Raw genomic sequence first — 20,603 nt, 5'->3', positions numbered from 1 at the left:
TGTGGGTAGCATCAGGCCGGCTGTCCAACCAATGGGTATAGTGCGTATATACAAAAACTTGCTCCATAAAATAGAGATTATGCCGACTGAGAGATTATGCAAATAGCTGTTTTGATTAGGAATATATGTATGTTATTGGGTTTGCTTGTGCCGGATACTGATCTTGTGCAGGATCCTTCTTGCTGGTGCCAAAAGGATTTTGGAGTGCATGAGAGTGTGTAAAGAAAGGGAGGGGCAAAATATGTGTAGGATGTGGAATTTCTGCAGGCAAGGTCAAATATCGTCACTTTTGCATATCTATTATATTGAAGGCCCATAGCTTGGGACAATGCACATTATGTGTTGATGTGGTGGTTTTTTTTATTTTATTTTCCCTCTTCTGTGTCCACAGTTGCTGCCTTTTGATAAAGAGTTGATGCCATTTAAGGGTCGCCTTTTTGAGATTGACATTGAATACCCTCCCAGGTAACAATATTGCCTGTTTAGTCTTATTTTCTTTTCTGAAGAGGTTTTCTTGCTGAAACGCATCCTTTAACTCATTTTAAAAAGACACATTCGTACTGTTGATGGATGGATAACGACACCTGAGCCTTCTGCCAGTTCTGTTGTCAGTTCAACCTTGTCTTCTTTCTCTTCCTTAAGGATATTGTCTTCAAATATTGCTCATCCTTGTTTGACTTTTATTTTTTTGGATCTTTCCGTCCTGTTGTTTTATTGCAGACTAGCAGAAGTACCCGGCATTGCCGGGCGGTGGAGGGGAGGGGAGGGGAGGGGGAAGGGGAGGGGAGGGGAGAAGGGGGGGGAGGGGCAAAGAGGGGGGAGGGGGAGGGGAGGAGGGGGGAGGGGCGAAGAGGGGGAGGGGGAGGGGAGAAGAGGGGGGAGGGGGAGGGGGGAGGGGGAAAATGGAGGGGGAGGGGGGAAAGGGGTAGGGAGGGGGAAAAGGGAGGGGGGAGGGGGGAGTCAAGTCGGAAGTCATTGTCGTCAATTGAATGTCGCATTTATTTTTTATTCCCTGTCAAATGGCATTGGTCCCGCATTCCGAACCCGGAAGTCGGAAGTCATTGTCGTCAAATAAATGTTTCACTCTCTGTCACATGCCGTTGGTCCCATGTCAATCGGATGAAGTTGAAAAATTAACGTTACGAAGTTTCTCTGGGACGTACTGATTCCGAATATGAAGTTGAACGAAATTAATCGATGGAAAGTACCAAACAAATTGCTTCCGATAAACAGTACACTACACTCTCTTTCCGTGCCCTATCTGTGCGAGTGAAGAAGTAAACGGCTCTGGGACGCCGGACTTCCTTTGCCATACGTTTCAAATGCATTTAAACTTCAAGTACGATCAGTTCACTTCAAAAGGCTTGAGCTTGCACCAATCGATTTTTTTGTTAATCGATCTATTAAGTCATAATGTCCAATTCTTCACTTAAATACGGACACAAATCCCCCTCCGTACTCATTAAAAGAATAAACATCCGTCAGTTCCGGTTATAACTTTGTGGGCGGTGTATAAGTAAAAAGAGGCATCGTGTGTTTTAATTTGTAAAGCAGTACAATAGACATTTCACTTTATTAAATTATCATTTATTTTACCAATCTGTTACCTTTATTCGAAAAACAGTCACTTAAGGGATTGAAGGTCTTTTATAGTTCAAAATGGACACCGAAGACTGATTCCGAATATGAAGTTGAAAAATTAACGTTCCGAAATACGCTGATGACGTCATAATTTTAAAACGCGAAGTTTTTTAAATTTTAAGGTGTGCTGTAGTTGCTCTGAGACGTACTGATTCCGAATATGCCTTTGGTTTTGCTCTGCGATGAGTAGTTCTCGAGTTATAAGAGGACAAACAAACATACTTTACTGCTTTATATATATAGATGATGTTTATCTGTACTTGTTGATTGTGCTTCACATACCACATCTTGAAAATCGAGTGGTGTGAGCTATTTCATTCAATGCTTCCCATAATTGTGCAGAAACACAATTATATGGCAATCTTCAAACTGAAAGTTTAGCCATTTTGTTTTAAACTGGCAATTAATCTTGATAGATCTGTATTCTGCAGTATGAAATGTGGGCTTTTAGCTTTGTGGATGTGTGGAGAGGAACACCTGATGTTAATGATGAGGAACACTTGACAATGAGTGATCAATTCGATTTTATTGGTAAATGTGATCGATTACCTACTACAACACTTCAAATAATCTGCTCACATATAGTTTACTTCAAGTTGTTGTGATCACAAGTTTTGAAGATTCTAGTCGATGTAAATTAAAGATTGCTAAATGATAAGCTCACCCAAACTGAGCTGTATTGATAACGGTCAACTTTGTTAAAATAGTACAAAACACTCGTGAAGTTTTTCAGTGAGTTGTTGTAGCTCATAACATCCATCTATTCTAACTCCTGAATGTGTCTAAAACTCCTCCACAGCATTGTGGTGTGTTTGTACAGTATATATGGCATGAAGCTCTTTTTAAACACTGAATCATTCATTTAGACCTGCGTTCCGCAACCTTTTTAGCCCAGGACCCAATAAAAAAACCCAGGCATCCAGTCGCGACCCATCGAACCCCCCTCCCCCACCCCCCCCCCCCCCCCCACACGGAAACTGTCACGGAAATATCGATTGCTTATGACTTTAATATTTTGGTAAGGGTTCGGTTCATCATCTTTGTACAATAGTACAATTCGTAATTGAACAATAAAGCAAAGTGACGACAATCATACCAAACACTGTCCTTATTTTGTTGTTATTTTGTACGGATCTCCACGACCATGAGGAGAGAGAGAGAGAGCGAGAGACCACGCCCCCCCTTGAGAATGAGCAGCGACTTCGATCACAGACACCGCCCACTTGATATTATTGTCAGCCAATCAGGCGTAAACTCCCTGCCTTTTTAGCAGCTTCGGGAGGGATGAATCCGCCCGACAATGAATCAGGATGAAGATTTAATGAAGAAGATGAAGAAGATGAAGATGAATCTCACAACATTCATTGGTGGTGTATCTTTTGTGAAATAGAATAAAACTTTAATTATTAAAGTGACACGCCAAGATAAGGTGTTTGAACTTTATTTTAATCTTCATCGTGAATAGATGATGAACTTAAAATGTAACATGAACTGATAAACAAAACAAGAATAACTTTTACTGAAAAAACCCGATATGCATCTGAACTTATATCCAGGTTCAATGTTCCGTTATCATGAACAACATTAAACAAACAACTTTCACTGATTAAACCCGAAAGTGAAACTTACAAGCCGAATTCAAATGTTCCATTAGCAACATTGTACATGTGGATTATTCACATCAGTGCGATGGTTGACTTTGCATATTGGCTACGAGATCATCGATTCGGCTTTGAAGCGACGACAATGCGATTCTCAGGTTGGCGCACGGCCACTGTCTCCAGTTTGTTTCGATACTTGGACTTCAGATATGTCACCGTTGAGAAACCTGCCTCACATATCCACGTCGTCGTGAATGGCATCAGGAACTTTACCGCGAGATGTGCAATCTCTGGGTACTCATGAGACACTGTCAGCCAAAACTTTACTAAAGTGTCCTTCCTGAACAGTGTCTCAAGTGTACTGTCGGACACGATGTCGATCAAGTCCTCTTTCAATCTGTTGGACAAGTTGCAGCACTGCTGAACGTCGACTGAATAAGGGTCTCGGATCCACTTCTTTTCCACACGTGGATCAACAGGAAAGTATTCATCAAATCGTTTGCGCAGGTACACCAGATGTTCGACGATGACATCCTTAATGTCCACACGTTCCTCAACACTCTTGCTGAGCAGATCATCCAGGTTTTCGAACATGTCAAATTCATCTTTGATCTGCACTCTTCTCTTCCATAGATCCAGCTTTGACTTGAACGCCGCTATTTTGTCATACATTACGAACACGGATTTCGCCTGCTTGTTCGTTTTGCCCTGGAACGATATGTTCAGATTGTTCAACAAGTTGAAGATGTCGGCCATGTATGCCAATGTTGCGATGAATTTGTTGTTTTTGAAGTAGACTGCCAGGTCTGACCGAGCCACCTCCAAGAATGCGAGGACCTGGTCGCGAAGTTCATACAATCTTGCCAAAGCATCTCTTCTGGAGAGCCAGCGAACAGCTGCAAAATACAGCACCGTGGTGTGTTCTGCATCTTGCTCCTTACACAGCTCTGCAAACAACCTCGACTTTAGGGCGCTCTTCCTGAGATGGTTGATCGTTTTCACTGCAATGTCCATTACTTCGGCAAGTCCAGGTGACATCTCTTTTGCCGCTAATGCCTCACGGTGGAGGAAGCAGTGGGTCCAGCTTGCCTCTGGTGCCACATCTTGGATGAGCCTAATGACACCGCTGTGCCGACCTGTCATCGATGCCGCACCATTGGTACAAACGCCAACAGTCTTCCCACCTGAGGCGATGCAATGCGATGTGTTTGTTGACGACTGCGAATATTTCTGTGGTCTTGGTCTGTAGCTCGTCACATGCCAGAAGATCCTCCATAAAATCATCGCCATGCCGATAACGAACAAAGATGAGGATCAACGCCTTCTGTGCGATGTCCATTGACTCGTCCAACTGGATGACAAACTTGTTGGCCTCTAGGTTTGCGTACAGCTGGTGCTCGATGTCTTCGCCCATGTCTATTATCCGTCGGCGAATCGTGTCGGCAGAAAGCGGAATTGGTGCTTATCTTGGAAGCCGCCGTCTCTCCAAGCACTTCTCTGCACATCGCCTTGGCGCATGGCAGGATGAGTTGCTCTGCAATACAAGATAAATAAAATAACACATGAACATTTCTTTCACTGTATGATTAATCTTGATTTTGTTCCAAGGCAGCGGGGCGGAAACCTGGGGGTCGTTTGGGGTTTTCCGGGGGTCATGAAGGGGTCATAAATAACATATCAATTTGTTGAGCCCATTTTAGGAACCTAACAAAGGTACATACCACACACAGTAGTTTGTTTACGTATGCGCGTACGTCACGACCCCCAGGTTAAGAACCGCTGTTCCAAGGCATTATAAAAATTCAATATGTGTGATGTGATTGCCGTACGTACTTTTTAAAAAGAGGCAAAGTTTAAGAATGGCTGTATTGCAACAAACAATAAAACTTACGAAGTTGTGATATACCAACGTATACATGGCACGAGTAATAGTAAGCAAGAACCCGACACATCAATATTCTAAAGACGAAATGAAAAACTAAATTTAACTATACTTACAGCGCCATGTATTACTTTATGAACCTACAAACCGCCAATGTAGTGAAATACTTTTACGAAAAAAAAACAAAAAAAAAACTTACCCGCAATAGTGTACGGTTTCTTTTCTTTGGCTATCTTCTCCGCCACCAGGACTGGCTTTGGTCAGTCCCTTCGACGGAAAAACAGCCGAACTCATTACTGACTTGCTGTTGTTCATCTCGCGTTCTTTCCGGAGAAAAAACTCCCGCGACTTGTTGACATGATCTCCATGTTTCTTCTCGAGGTGCCGTGTCAGCTTTTGGGGCCTGAGGGACTCGTTGGCCAACACGTCAAGGCATATCACACACTGTGGTCGATGAACATTGTGCTTATCGATATTCAAGGTGAACCCATAGTTCAGGAACACAGGCTGATACTTTCTAGCCATGGCGAGTACCTTACGCTCATAGCTCAATCTTTCGAATGAAAAGCAATGGACATTCGCGTGTCGGAAACTAAACGTATGATCTGACTGACCAGATGCACTCACGGTACATCGGTACAGCGCGGTAGAAGAGTCCACACTATAAAGTTTGTGTCGGCGTTCGTTTGATCTCTGTTCTGTTCAGTCGGGAGAAGTAAATCGTCGATAAAGTTTGTTTTTTTCCCCCGCGATTTCTGAAACGATTGTGCGACCCATTGAAAATCCTTCGCGACCCATAGGTTGCGGAACGTCAATTTAGACTCACTCACTGATGTAAATATTTTGTACCTTATTGGTGGTCTCGAAAGCTGATATTTCTCACACTGATGCAATTCAAAGCCAATATCCCAGGGGAAATCACAAAACAGTTGAAAAATATCCATAAAGTAAGATATCGAAAAAGTCCATTTATGTAGCGCAGCTTTTATGGGCCAAATTGCTTCCTGTGTCAAAGTGCCTTGTGTATCCTAATGTTAAACACCATGAAAATGCTGTTGTAAATGGGAATTTGACTACTGTAAAAAGATAAAATTCAGATGGGTTTGAGATATTTAACTGTTTTCCTTTTCATTATGCTCACATTATGTTTTTATGACCCTTTCTTTATATATATTTTTTTTTTATGGAGTCTAGCTACCCCTATAGTGAAGAGCAAGGACAAGGTTGTTGCTATAATAATACAAGATGCCCTGCTTGGTGTGATCGCATTCTCATGTCAAGAAGTGCACGAGAGCTGCTGTTAGAAGTAAGTCACTTTTACACAGAAGTAAGTCACTTTTACACCACCTGATACATTTATTTTTTTTCTTCTTCCTCACCTTTTGTCTTACATATCTTCTTTTGTCTTATGTACTTTTGCCTGGCAGTTTCATTACCCTTTTGCCACCCTTGCACACCACCATTTGGGGGCTGACAGGATAGCCTTGAGTTATGCACGCTCACCTCTGAGCTGTCTAGCCTGGGTTCAATACTCGGCCCAGCGAAATTGTATTTGTACATTATTAATATCCGGAAATCCTGGTGTTTCTCAAGCGTGCGTTCATCGAGGTGTTTGCAGTCCCCCAGATGGACATTAAATTTGGAGTCTCATCTGCCAGTATGAGTTGGTGGATGTTAATGATCCAATGGTGTCCTACGTGAAGAGCAGGCGAGCTATTACCGGCACTCTGCCCAAATTACAAATTCCTGCTCTGACCGACAGGGGGCACTGTGTCAAAGTGCCTTGTGTATCCTAATGTTAAACACCATGAAAATGCTGGTGTAAATGGGAATTGGACTACTGTAAAAAAAAATGTTGAAAAAAATGTTGATGTTAAAAAGAAAAGAAAAAAGTTGTGCCTCAGCAAATGATGCTACCCGCAGCCATGTGTTCCATATTGAAAAAAAGAAGAATCCACTGTCTCATGTTTTGTGTTGAAAATCAATTATTTGTACAATATCGATACATAATTGACATAATTGACATGAAAGACAGAAGACATAATGTGTCCATTGTTTTTAATACTTAGTCTGTCTGCTTATTTTTATTATATCAGGCATATGTTTAAACACATTTGCAAAAAGTAGTATTTTGGAGAAGTCTGTCTGTGTTTGTCACGTGATAACTTGAGAGCGGATTTCAATGAAACCAATGGCAGTGGATTCAGGGAACTCCCAGGAATGTTTGTGATGGGAAAAAAAGAGAGAGAGAGAGAGAGAGAGAGAGAGAGAGAGAGAGAGACGGAGAGAGAGAGAGACGGAGAGATAGAGAGACGGAGAGAGAGAGAGAGACGGAGAGAGAGAGACGGAGAGAGAGAGAGACGGAGAGAGAGAGAGACGGAGAGAGAGAGAGACGGAGAGAGAGAGAGAGACGGAGAGAGAGAGAGAGACGGAGAGAGAGAGAGAGACGGAGAGAGAGAGAGAGACGGAGAGAGAGAGAGAGACGGAGAGAGAGAGAGAGAGAGACGGAGAGAGAGAGAGAGAGACGGAGAGAGAGAGAGAGACGGAGAGAGAGACAGAGAGAGAGAGAGATGGAGAGACGGAGAGAGGGAGAGATGGAGAGATGGAGAGAGGGAGAGACGGAGGAGAGACGGAGAGACAGACAGAGACGCACGGAGACACAGACACAGACGGAGGAGGAGAAGAAGAAGAAAAACAACAACGTTGGTGTATGGGCACATGTGGCGAAACTGCAAATGCCAACTTGTGACACTTGCTATCCTGCACAGAGGGCAGGATCTCCCAGGAATCCTTTTTTGTTCTTGCTCCATACATTAACCATCACAGCTATGCCAAGGAAACGGAAAGCCCCATTTTTTTTTTTTTTTTTTTTTTTTTAGCAATTACCCAAACACAGACGAGGAGATCTCAGAGTTTATTTCCTGGCATGGCCCATACCTAATAACTTAACCCAGACAGTTTGATCAAAAGAAAGGAGAGAATGGGATGAGGAGGGCAAGAATTTGTTTTTATTTTGATAATGTGTTGTTGTATATTATTTGTAATTCAGCATCTAAAAAGGCTGTGATGATTATCCCATTAACAACCCTCCCCCACCCCCAAACCCCCCTCCTCACTGCCTGAGTGTATAGCTAAGCCGATATTTATACACAACCTAATTTTATTTTCCCATTAACAACTTTTTTTTTTTTAGCAATTATACAAAGATTGGTATTCCCGTCAGTGAAGTGACGGGTCTTATATTCTGGTATATCTGAAAGTTACTGAACTCGGAACAAATTTTATAAACACAATAATTGAACTAATATGTAACATTTGCACATCGCAAACTGCCATCCTGGTGATTACATGTTCAAACATGTATACTGTATATCATTTGTATAAAGGTGTATATAATGTATTGAGTTCAATTGTAAAATCCCACTCCTGCTTAAAATGGTATGTATATGAATGAATGAACGATCGTTTTAAGGCCATTTTCCCCACTAGAGCGGGGGTTAGCCTTGCGGGCCCCATGACAATCATGGTTCCCTGTTTGAGGCAATGTTTTTATGGCCGGATGCCCTTCCTGACACCAACCCTTGGTCACGCTCTTACGATGCGCAGGGATACGGTGTACCTATTCTAAATCGGGGTACACACCGTGATCATTCATCCCAGCAAGCTGGTACTCAATTTGCCGACCTCGGAAGGATGACAGGCTGACTCAACCCCCCTGGCATTAATTCAGCGATCGACCGGGATTCGAACCCAGGATCCTCGGATTCCAAGCCGGCACCCTAACCGCTAAGCCAACACCAGGCTATGTATAATGAAACTATGTATAAAAAATATTTTAAAACCACCTTTAGAGGCCATTTTTCCCCGCAAGCGGGGGTTGGCCTTTTTCGGGAACCGTGGTTGTTGTTGTTTTTTTTGGGTCTCCTTTTTGAAGCAATGTTTTACGGCCGGATGCCCTTCCTGACGCCAACCCTTTTTGCCGCCTTTAGCGACAAACAGGGAATTATCAGTGAACTGGTACTCAATTAGCCGACCTCGGAAGGATGAACTATGTATAATGTACTATGTATAATGTATTGCTATGTATACTGTATGTATAATATGTATATATGATGTATATATATGAACTATATATGTATGTATGTATGTATATGAATATGTATGTATATATGAACTATGTATAATGTACTATGTATGTGTAATGTACTATGTAACTATGTATAATGAAATGTATTGCTTTTACATTTATTTGTGTCACGTTTTTTTATTTCTATTCAAGCAATCTGTTCACCACCATCTCAAGTCATCCCCTATCCAAAACAATGACCTTTTCGACACCCATTAAACCACCCCCACCCCTACCCAAAAGTTTGCTTCTGTATCCATCTTGTTCAACCCTTGCGTTATCCCCTCTCCTCATCATTACCCACATGCATTGTTTGTCCGTCTCCATCTATTTTCTCTCTCCACCCTGCTGTTGGCATTTCCACTTTCTCCTTCTGCAGTTACTTTTGTTATTTTGCGTCCTGATCCGTCCTGTTTTCTAGCTCTTCCACGGGCCTTGACTATGTATACAAAAAAAATCACATTGATAACCCTTTTTCCAATGAAGTAATGTTTTATATCATTGCAGATGTGCCTACCTGTGAGGAAATTATGTATAATGATGCACACTCTTCTCTGAGTGATCCTGCCGGGGTTTCAATCTGGGCTGTCTTTGCAAATTTTCAACAAACCTTTATTATGAGAATATGGAGAATGATAATTTTAATTATTTTTAGCTGTTGCATTCGTCAAGTTCAGTTTGAGTACAAAGCGGACACGGACGAGCTTTGCATTTTGAGATGCTTTCTCGATAATAACTTTGTAAAAGAAGGGCCTATATTTATGTTTCGTTAAAAGATCAATAATATAATGTTCCAAGGTAAAAAGTCAAAACATTTAAGTGCACATCATACAATTTTCCTGTCCTTATTTCCATGTTTGCTACTTTCTTTATATTGACTCCTTTTTCTCCTTCTTTTATTTATATATTTATTTATTTTCCTTTTTTCATTTCAAATCACTTGTAAAAGTTCATCCATCTGAATTCCTCTGAACTGTCTTTTTGACTTTTCTCTTTTTCTTGACATCTTCCTGTGTGCAGACTGAGACATCCAAACCTTTATACAACCATTTGGGTGCAAATGTGTGCATGGGGGACCATAAGGTGGGTTTCGTTCCTCAAGTGTAAATTCAAACTGACCATCATGAAACATTTCTTCATTTCAAAGCAAACTGACTGCAAACATTCCAACACCCACAGCCTGTGTTGTTGACCTTTCATTTGGTCCGAGATCCTGCGAAACAACAGCCTTGCTGCACCATGCAATGATACTCATCTTGATGTCGGTAATTGTGCACCTGTTTTTTTTTTGTTTTTTTTTTGTTTGTTAAAACACTACATGTACATATGCGACCCTATTTTCTTTATCTTCTGGGATGTTTCGTTTTAACAGTACAGCCTCATGAGTGTGCCAAAGTCTGAAGCCTTGGCCTAGCGTCAGTTGTGCTTATATCTTCCAATAGAAGAGACATAATTACTCTTTTATGAATTTGTTTTATCCTCAAAACTTGACCATAGTGAGCACAGTCATGTTAAAAGATTGCCGTTTAAAACCCTACTAAAATCATCCTTATGAAGGGGGACAGACAAATACACAGACAGTTTTATATATACAGTCACGTGAAAAAGTAAGTACACCCCCATGTAAAGTTTTGACTTTTTCAACATATACACAAAGAATTAAGTTAAGCACCCCTACACAACGAATTAAGGTAAGCACCCCCTAATATATATTCTTTGTGTATATGTATACATTGGCATATATTCTAAGGTATGTGAGATCAAATAATGATTGGTATGACATTAGCAATTATCCATTGATGAAATTGAGTGATCAAAGTGAAAAAAAGTGATTGGTTGAGTCAGTGATCCGATCACGTGGGTCCTACACACGTTATTGACGCAAAGATCGCTAGAGGTCTTCTCAGAACAATGACTGTACGTTAGAAAACATAAACGTCATCCACACTGTCCGTGATGGACCTATAGCTCCATACTTAAATTGAGGTGAAAATATGCCTAAAATTCCCAAAAAATTTCACCTTAAATTATTCAGAATAAAATATTGAAAACGGCATGATTGTTATGTTTTTATGTGACCATAATATCACTTCTCCAGAAAATATAGCAATATCATGGGTATATTACACTGTTTTGACGACAACAAACTTGTAATGTGCGAGGTTGTAAAAAAACGGGGGGGGTGCTTAACTTAATTCTTTGTGTATATTTCAACATACAGCTATTTGATATTCATTTCAACAATATTGATAGATAAAGGTGATATAATAAAACAAATATCATGAATCATTTACATTTTGTAGTCCATTGTATAATTTAAATAAACATAAATGCAAATTTCACATGTGGAAAAAGTAAGTACTGGTAAGTACAGTTATAATACTGGTAATACTGGTATAATCCTTACTGTATACCTACTTTTGCAGCCCCCTGTGTATATATATATATATATATATATATATATATATATATATATATATATATATATATATATATATATATATATATATATATATATATATATATATATATATCTTTTAAACTCGCTGACTTTTACAACATCAGTTCTGAGCTGCACCGTGGTTGTTTTGCAGGTGGTCTGCTCATTGCTGGTGGCTCGATGTTGGATTTTGGAAGCTTCATCACAATATAACTTCTGGCTGTTTTCCAACTTCTCTCCATGCATTGACAGATTTAGAGACAATTGTTCACTTGTGTAAAGGTTGTTGCTCTTCTCATTGTATCCACTGATGGTGTTCATTATGTGATGACACTGTCGTGCACTAAGCATTTTGGAAAAAGCAGCCTGCACATAGTTCCAAGCTTTTGCCACTCAAATATTTCTCTGAAATAATCACTTCAGCACCAGTCATGGAACTCACTGAACCTCTCCAAACACATCGTATTAAGGAGGATCAGCTATCCAACTTCCCATGTGCAGAACAAGCCTTCATTTATTGCTTTAGGTGATGGTCACTATGCTGGGCACTAGTGTGTCAAATGAAAAGTGAGTATGGTTATCTTTCAGGTTCCTTTTTAAATTTATATTGTTAGTAGTGCTTAAATATAGTGCCATGTTGGGTGTTTGTGACGATTGTAGCTGTTTGTGGTATATTTTGATAAAACACTAGTTTTGGAGGTGCCATATTCCAAAGTCTGCTCCAGCTTTTTTAGCCTTGGGAAGTTATTTTTATTGCTTTAGGGTTCTTTTTATTTTTATATTTTCTTGTTTTGATCAAGTCTCCCACATGTTCTTTTTCTAATCTCATCGCACTTTCTGATGCATCGCTATCGTACTGCGAAAATGTGTGCAGCAAGTGATTCACAGGGCTAATAGGCACAACTCTAATAGGTTTTACACAACTGCAACATACATAAAGTAAACTCATAAAGTTTTGGCACCTCCATGTATTTTATACTACTAATTAATGAAATCAATTTTAATGTTATTTATGTAATAGACCATGTGACGTGTCTTGTACCCTGTCATTTTTGATATTATTATCACTCTTATTAATGTATCGAGAGGGGGAAGCTTCGGTGTTGGATTATAATGATAATGATAAAGGTATATTTTATGTCCTGAGATAACACACATCTTGGTATTTATCTCCATGTTTGTCCTGGATTTATCAATGCCCAGCAGAGGCCTCCAGTCTCATCTATTCATACCACTGTTTCCAGTTTTGTCCATCCTCCAAACACTAGTGAAAGGTCTTACCAACTCATTTTGTGATTTTATTCACCCATTTCATACTTGGACAGGCATTGAAAGATTCTGTTGGCAAGGACACTGCGTTTCCTGCAGGGTGATTATTTTAGATTTATACGAGTTCATATTTACAAACGTGGCCAAACGAGCTTTATTTCATTGTCCATTAGGTTTATTTTTCTGTACAATGGTTTAGACTCATGGAGGAGCTAAACAACATGTGGCAGTAGGTTTGTTTACAGACTACCAAAGGGTATTGACGGAGATAGGGGAGCATACCAAAACACAGAAATGAGTAACTGGCTTAGAGAGGAACAGAATGGGGAAGAATCAGTGTATGTAGAAGAGATTATGGATGCACATGGGTGAGTGCATGGGGTAATGATGGGAAATACTGTATATTTGAAATTTTACGTTTAGTATCTTATTTATACATGAATAATATTTCTTCATATTGTTTCTTGTCATTAGCATTAGCCTTCATGCAGAAACGAACTTTGGATTATAGCCACTAAATGATGCATCCGTACACAAACATGAGGTTTTGTCTCTTGCGTGTCCCTCGTATGCGAGTTGAAGCAAAACAGTGATGAAATGATAATGACAACAAGGTGCAAACAAGAGCGAATTTGCTTCCAACCCGATAGGTATTTACTTTCTTGGCATGATTCTCTTCAAATCTCATTGGTGACTCATGAAAAGCAGCCAGGATCACATGCCCTTTGTTGGAAAGCCACATGGATGGTACAATCAAAGAATGCCCATATCCAATGCCCATCTGGGCAGCTAAATTGACTCTGTAATGTGCCAAAAATTACAATGACTTTACCTTCAGTGAAGATGAGATGAGAACCTACTTCTTTTATAATTTTAAATATTAATATGATTTTTGTCGTATTATATTGTGCACAAAACACCATGGTGATGTCTGAGCTTGCCCTACTGTTCTCATCCCCACTCCTCCACCCCCACACCTCCTCCTTCATTGGATTTATGTTTGTAAACTGTTTCATTGAATCGATGTGGTATAGATGTAGTGCAGGCTTGATGGGCCAAAATGGCTTTATCTTGTGTCCAAGTTCTTTGTGCATTCCTCACCCCTCAGCCTGATCATGGACCAGGGCCTTGTAACTGAAGCAAAGCAGTGCTGTAGAAATGCTACCAGGGTGAACAACTCCATAAAATACATTTGGGTTCAGAAGCCAAGGTGTTGGCGTACATGACTGAAGCATACAGAAGACCATGTTTGTATATTAAAGTGTATACTGTACTTCGATGCATATTATGGCCTCTACAAGACATGGGCACCATTCATGTGCGAGCCATTTTTAAGACCAAATGTAAAAACAACATTCCTTGTCAAAATTGAACATGGCATCACTGAGAAAAAGTAGTTCAGTATTTTCTCAAATCCACAAATGCATTAGCATCCTGTTAAAATGAAAAGGTTGTTTTTTTCCATGGACCGTTTTTTCCATGAATTTAAAGGCGGCGACTCTTAATGGGACTCCTGTTACTGTCAAACATCTCTATTTTTCCACTTGTGGAGTCCACAATTCAATCAGTCCTGCATCACTACTCTTGGCCTTTCAAAAAAACTCTTCTTTCATTCTTCCTTCAGTAATAATGTATTTTTTTAATGTTTTCTCAGCCTCAGTCGTTTATTCCTGGAATGGGAAACATACATGGGAAACATAGAAACATGCTACCCATGCCTCAAGAAAACGGATTTTTTTTTTGCAACACTTCTGCATTTTCCATCCATTCATCATGTAACTTTGTTTAAAAACCCTCCATGGGGAGTTGCTCCTAAGCTGAAGCACACAGAAGATGGAAAAGCGAATAAAGGTGGAAAAGTGAGAATGGAAGAAAAAAAAAAGTATATGTTCCTGCTACCTGAAACATTGCAACCCAAGCCTGCAGAAAAAGGATGTTTTGGAATGCAGGCCGCATTTTCCATCCGATCATCATGTAACGTCGTATGACGGTGACATTTACTATTGCACACAATTCCTATTTGGTCCACTTGGTTGTGGGATGGCCTTGAAAGCCATAAAGTACAAGTTGAGTCTTTTATTAGTGTTGGGAAAGGAGGTGCACAGAGCACACTGCACAAGTGCTAGCACATCTACACTTAATGCCACGAGAGATGGTTCAAGCCCAAATTTTCTGAACTGAACCAGGAAAAGGCAGGAATCCCGAATCAATTTACCAGGAATTTCTGGGAAACGATTTACCAGGAAGAAACACAAGTCTGGGCTCTATTTGTTTGAAAGCTTTTCCCAGCTTAAGCTCAAGAAAATTAGGCTTACACCATTTCTAATCTCTATCGTGCATGGCATGTCAGCAGTGTGGCACAATTACTGCCTTTGTGGCACTTACTGCCAACATAGAAGAAAGATAATGAACACTAAAATATTATCCTGAACTTTGTGACGACTGGAACTTTCATTCGAGTCCTTTTTTCATCTCATTCGCACAAGGGCCTCGGCCAACATTCCACAACATGTTCATTGTTCAAGGATGGTTGTGGACGTCTATTACTTGATACAGTGCCTTCAGAAAGTATTCACACCCCTTGACTTTTTCACATTTTGTTGTTGCAGCCTGAATTTAAAATGGATTGAATTGAGATTTTTTTTTTGGCACTGATCTACACATGCTAACCTCTGTCCCATAATATCAAAGTGGAATTTTTTTTTTTTTAATTTTTTCAAATATAGTAAAATGAAAAGCTGTAATGTCTTGAATCAATAAGTATTCAACCCCTTTGTTATGACACTCCAGGTTGAGCTCAGGTGCATGCAGTTTCTTTTAATCATCCTTGAGATGACTAAACTCCAAGGAAATGTCCATAGAAATCCATGCTAAAATTGTGAGGCGGCATACACTACCGGTCAAAAGTTTTAGAACAACTCAATTTTTCCAGTTTTTATTGAAATTTACGCATTTTAATGTCTCAATGTACTCTGAAATTAAGCATAGAACAAATAAATAATTGGAGATAAAAAAGAAATCATAGAATCATTTTTTTTAACAAAATTTAATTTAAATTTTTGACTCTGCAAAGTAGCCACCTTTTGCAGATATAACCGCCGAACACACTCGTGGCATTCTTTCTGCAATGGAAATCAAATATTGTTCGGGAAGTTCTTCCCAACACTTGCAGAAGTTCCCACAAATGTGTTGCATTTGGAGGTTGCTTTGCTTTCACCCTTCTGTCCAGTTCTTCCTAAACCAGCTCGATGGGGTTTAAGTCTGGAGACTGTGCTGGCCATTCCATGATTTGAAGCCCACCATCTTGTTCTTTTCCTCAAAGGTAGTTTTGACATATCCTGGAGGTGTGTTTAGGGTCAATATCTTGCTGTAGGATGAAACCCTGACCAACTAGGCATATACCAGCGGGTATTGCATGGCGCTGCAAAATGCTGTGGTAGCCCTTTTGGTTCAGGGTGCCAGTCACTCTGTGCAAGTCGCCGACTCTGGATCCAGCAAAAGAGCCCCAGACCATCACGCTTCCTCCTACATTTTTGACAGTTGGTGTCACACTGAGGAACCATCCTTTCGGCGACTCGACGGCATACAAAAAGCCCGCGTGATGAACCAAAGATTTCAAATTTTGATTCATCGGTCCATAAGACCTTCTTCCAATCTTCAGTAGTCCACTGGTGGGGCTTCATGGCCAGGCAAGCCTCTTTTTCTGATTTTGCCATCTTAGCCATGGCTTTCTTACTGCCACTCGACCTGTCAAACCTGCAGCTTGAAGTCTTCTCTTCGCAGTTGAAACTGAGACTTGCTTACTTTGACCAGTGTTAAGCTGTGCTTGAAGCTGTTGTCCTGTGAGCCGCCTATCACGCAAGCTGCTGACTCTCAGAAACTTGTCTTCTGATTCTGTTGTGGCTTTGGGTCTGCCAGACCTCTTCCTGTCAGTTTCCTCCAGTTTCCAATATACTACTTCCTGCAGTGCAATATTGTCCAAATAATGCTTCAGAGGGTGTAATAACAGTTTGTTCCAATACTGCTTTTATACAGACAGGGGGTTTGTAATCAAGTAATCAGCAGATGTTGGACACCTGTAGGAATTGTTTGCATCAACTTTCAAGGCTTAATTTACTTACATTGCTGCAGAACAGCTGTAAGTTGTTAACTCATTACTTGTTCCCTGAAGAAGGCCATTTTTTACAATATAACTGTGCAATTTACATTATTTTCCCGTTTTTGCTAACCTCAAAAAAAAATTTAACCTCGAGCAGTTTACTGCTTACCTTTGTACCATTTCAGGTTATTCACTGGACATTAAACTGCATAAATTTCAATAAAAACTGGAAAAATTGAGGTGTTCTAAAACTTTTGAGCGGTAGTGTAGATCTGTGGAAGGGTATAAAACAATTTCTGGAATGTTTAAAGTTACCATGAGCACAATGAGCTCCATCATTAGGATATGGAAAGAATAAAGAACTTAGATTCTTCCTAGAGCTAACCGTACGACCAAACTGAGCAACCGGTCAAGAAGACCTTGGTCAGGAAGGTGACCAAGAACCCAATGACCACTCTGATAGAACGACAGAGTTCCTTGGCTGAGATGGGAGAACCTGCTAGAAGGACAACAGTCTCTGCAGCACTTCACATATCTAGGCTTTATGGCCGAGTGGCTAAATGGAGACCACTTCTGAGTAATAGGCACATGACAGCACTCCTGGGGTTTGTAAAACGGCACATGAAAGACTGCGAGCATGAGTCAAAAGATTATGTGGTCTGTTAAAACAAAACTTGAACCCTTTGGCCCGAATGCAAAACGCTACACCTGGCGGGAACCGAGCACAGCTCATCACCCATCTCGCACCATCCCTACCATGAAGCATGCTTTGGCAGCATCATGCTTTGGGGATGCTTTTCAGCAGCAGAGACCGGGAGACTTGTAAGGATAGAGGGAACAATGATTGTAGCCAAATACAGGCAAATCCTTGAAGAGAACCTGCTTCAGAGTACAAAGGACCTTAGACTGCGGTGAAGATTTACATTCCAACAGGACAACAGCCCCAAGCATACAGCCAAAGCAACACTGGAATGGCTTCAGAACAAGAACGTGAAGGTCCTTGAGTGGCCCAGTCAAAGCCCAGACTTTAATCCCATTGATAATCTGTGGAAAGACTTGAAGGTTGCTGTTCACCGACGCCCCCCCCCCCCCCCCCCCTCAAAATCCGACTTGACAGGGCTTGAAAAATTTGCAAGAAAGAATGCGAGAAACACTCCAAATCCAGATGCACAAAGCTGATACAGACATACCCAAGAAGACTTGAAGCTATAATTGCTGCCGTAGGTGCTTCTACAAGGTATTGACTCGGGGCTGAATATCTAATCTCTATCTAAAATATCTAATGTGAATTAGATATTTCTGCATTTCATTTTCAATACATTTGTAAAATTTTCTAAAAACATGTTTTGCCTTTGTCGTTCTGTGGTATTTTGTCTAATAGCATGTCATCATGAGGTATTTTCAGTAACAAAAACACAATGCCTCAGGCCACCTTCGGGGGCCACCATTAAAAAAAAATCTCGATTTTATTCATTTTAAATTCAGGCTGCAACACAACAGAATGTGGAAAAGTCAAGGGGTGTGAATACTTTCTGAAGTTCCTTTACAAAGAACTTCAACACAGGAGGAACCCATTTGTGCCAAAGCCTGCATTAGTGTTGTCAACCTATGGTTGCTTGTCTGTGTTCTATCCTTATCAAATGGCCAGTGTCAAGCAAGGAAGCAGCACGTACCATTTTAAAAGTCTTTGGTCTGATCTCCCAGACTTGGGGGCTCAGTATTCATTACTTCATGGGATCTGGTGAATCACATCATGCCTCTATTCAGTATATTTGCCATGCAAAGCACCTCTCTTAGACATTACATTGCTCAAACGATCAAATTGTCAGATCGCTTCCATTCGTAGCCGAACCCACGTTTCCATGGCCTCAAATCTCTTGATATTCAGGTCTAAAAACATCTCTTTATACAAACTCCTCAAAAACCTTGATCTCGATGTGCATTTCCCATCCTCTATTAATATTGCCATGTCAGGCAGCCTTCGTGAACACAGGGCGTCTGCGTCGGGATCTTTTGTCCCGCCAAAGGTTTCTAATTACGTTTCTAAATGGCCAAACGGTTTCTAATTACTGCTGCGTTCACTTTAACTTACAACTTTACCGTTCCACAACTATCAGCGCGCCTCTTTAACTAAGACAATGGAACACACATTAAATTTATTACATTAACATTGTCTTGAATAGTAAATTTGAAATTTTATTTTCAGAAATGACAAAAAAGTCAATTACACCCCTTCCCTGCTCCCAGCCCTTCCCCTCCCTCAGGGCTCCCATCCCTTTCTCTCCATCCTCCCACCACTGTCGACTGTCTTGTTGTGCGAATGATCAAACATCGAAGAATATTGCTCAAAGTTGAGCAACAAAGTCATTGCAAATATTTAAGCAAAAGGAAAAACAAAGCAAATGGAAAGGTAAGAGAATGGTGAAACAGAGGTGTGGTCCATTACCAATAAGCTTGTAGAGCGCTTGCCAAGTGGATTAGGCACTCAAGTAAGCAGTACAACAAAACGGTTAAGGAACAGCTGGCTTTGCAAGCAATTCATACTTATTAAAATCGGGCATCTGATGATTTGTGCTTGGAGTTCACTTTTCCCGTTGCTTTACTCATTGTAATCCTCCCAATATGTTATTCAATCTTTAATTTGATTTATTTTGCCTTCCTAACTCCAGAGATCTCCCCTGGCTGCGGCAGCCTTCACGGTGATCCTGCTGATTAATTATTTTTGTTGCACTCAATAAAGTTACACTTTGGGAATATTCCTTAATCTATTCTTCACTCAATATAATTGTTGGAATAGTAGAAAAACTTAAGTTTAATGCTTTGGCAATATGTAGAAGGAGGCAGAACAGCCCTGATTAAAGCTTAGTTATAATAATTCTTAAAATTTACAGATTTCACTCCAGATTTTGGCACTTGTTATGGTGCCATGTTAGCATAGTGCGTGAAATCATGCTCACATGGAAGTGTGGAACCATGAGGTTCATGCTGTGTCACCACCGCACACATTCCACCACCATGTTGGTTTGCAGCACGTCTGACCTTGTTCACGTGGTTCTTCCAGGCAGAAATAGCGAGCGTTTCTTCTAGGACCATTAATTTTGGCCTTCCTGCCAAGGTCATAGTCAGCAAAACAAATGGGGAAACTATAAAGAGCAATCACATTGCCACACACAAGTCCTGGCGAGGGCCTGCAAATAAATGGAAGAATTTACTAAATGAAAGGTTATTGATTGCAAACAAAAGATATAAAATGGTCCAAAGACTATAAATAGTGCTGCAAACGAGACCCCAGAAAATCATGGCGTGCAACTGGTGCCAGCGAAAGCTGCCATTTATTTTGTATATGTCAATCGGTAGATATTTTTTTTGTGTTCAGTCGGGTCTCAGCAGTGAGAAAATGCCTGATGCCATCCTGGCATATGAGGACATCATTGCTAATTTGCATAAATCCAAGATTACTGCCAATCTGTCTGGGTTTTTCACTATGTCAGCCATAATTATGCTTTTAATCAACATTTTTTGAGTGATTTCAAAGACTAGAATGT

General features: G+C 40.5%; 2 protein-coding genes across 2 annotated transcripts in view; one reads left to right on the top strand and one right to left on the bottom strand.

The window, feature by feature from the left end:
• The window catches only part of INPP5A (inositol polyphosphate-5-phosphatase A), a gene marked incomplete in the record, with an annotated part of 188,074 nt that extends 172,684 nt beyond the window's left edge, over positions 1-15,390 (top strand). Inside the window, 5 exon segments of the mRNA XM_078774340.1 lie at positions 392-465; positions 6,319-6,430; positions 10,271-10,333; positions 10,430-10,515; positions 11,845-15,390. Of these exon segments, the coding sequence (XP_078630466.1) occupies positions 392-465; positions 6,319-6,430; positions 10,271-10,333; positions 10,430-10,498 (318 nt within the window).
• Positions 3,067-5,347, bottom strand: LOC137423315 (SCAN domain-containing protein 3-like). The gene is made up of 2 exons (XM_068110330.2): positions 5,324-5,347; positions 3,067-4,776 (listed from the first exon to the last, which is right to left on the bottom strand). Exon 2 carries the CDS (start codon positions 4,530-4,532, stop codon positions 3,360-3,362), a length of 1,173 nt encoding a protein of 390 aa, XP_067966431.1. The 5' UTR covers positions 4,533-4,776; positions 5,324-5,347; the 3' UTR covers positions 3,067-3,359.
• Positions 15,391-20,603: the final 5,213 nt, after the last annotated feature.

The sequence above is a fragment of the Myxine glutinosa genome, chromosome 3, assembly GCF_964187855.1.
Source record: "Myxine glutinosa chromosome 3, kmMyxGlut1.1, whole genome shotgun sequence".
Lineage (NCBI taxonomy): Eukaryota > Metazoa > Chordata > Myxini > Myxiniformes > Myxinidae > Myxine > Myxine glutinosa.
Note: the sequence above shows the minus strand (reverse complement) of the source record. Positions and strands in the feature narration are given on the sequence as shown.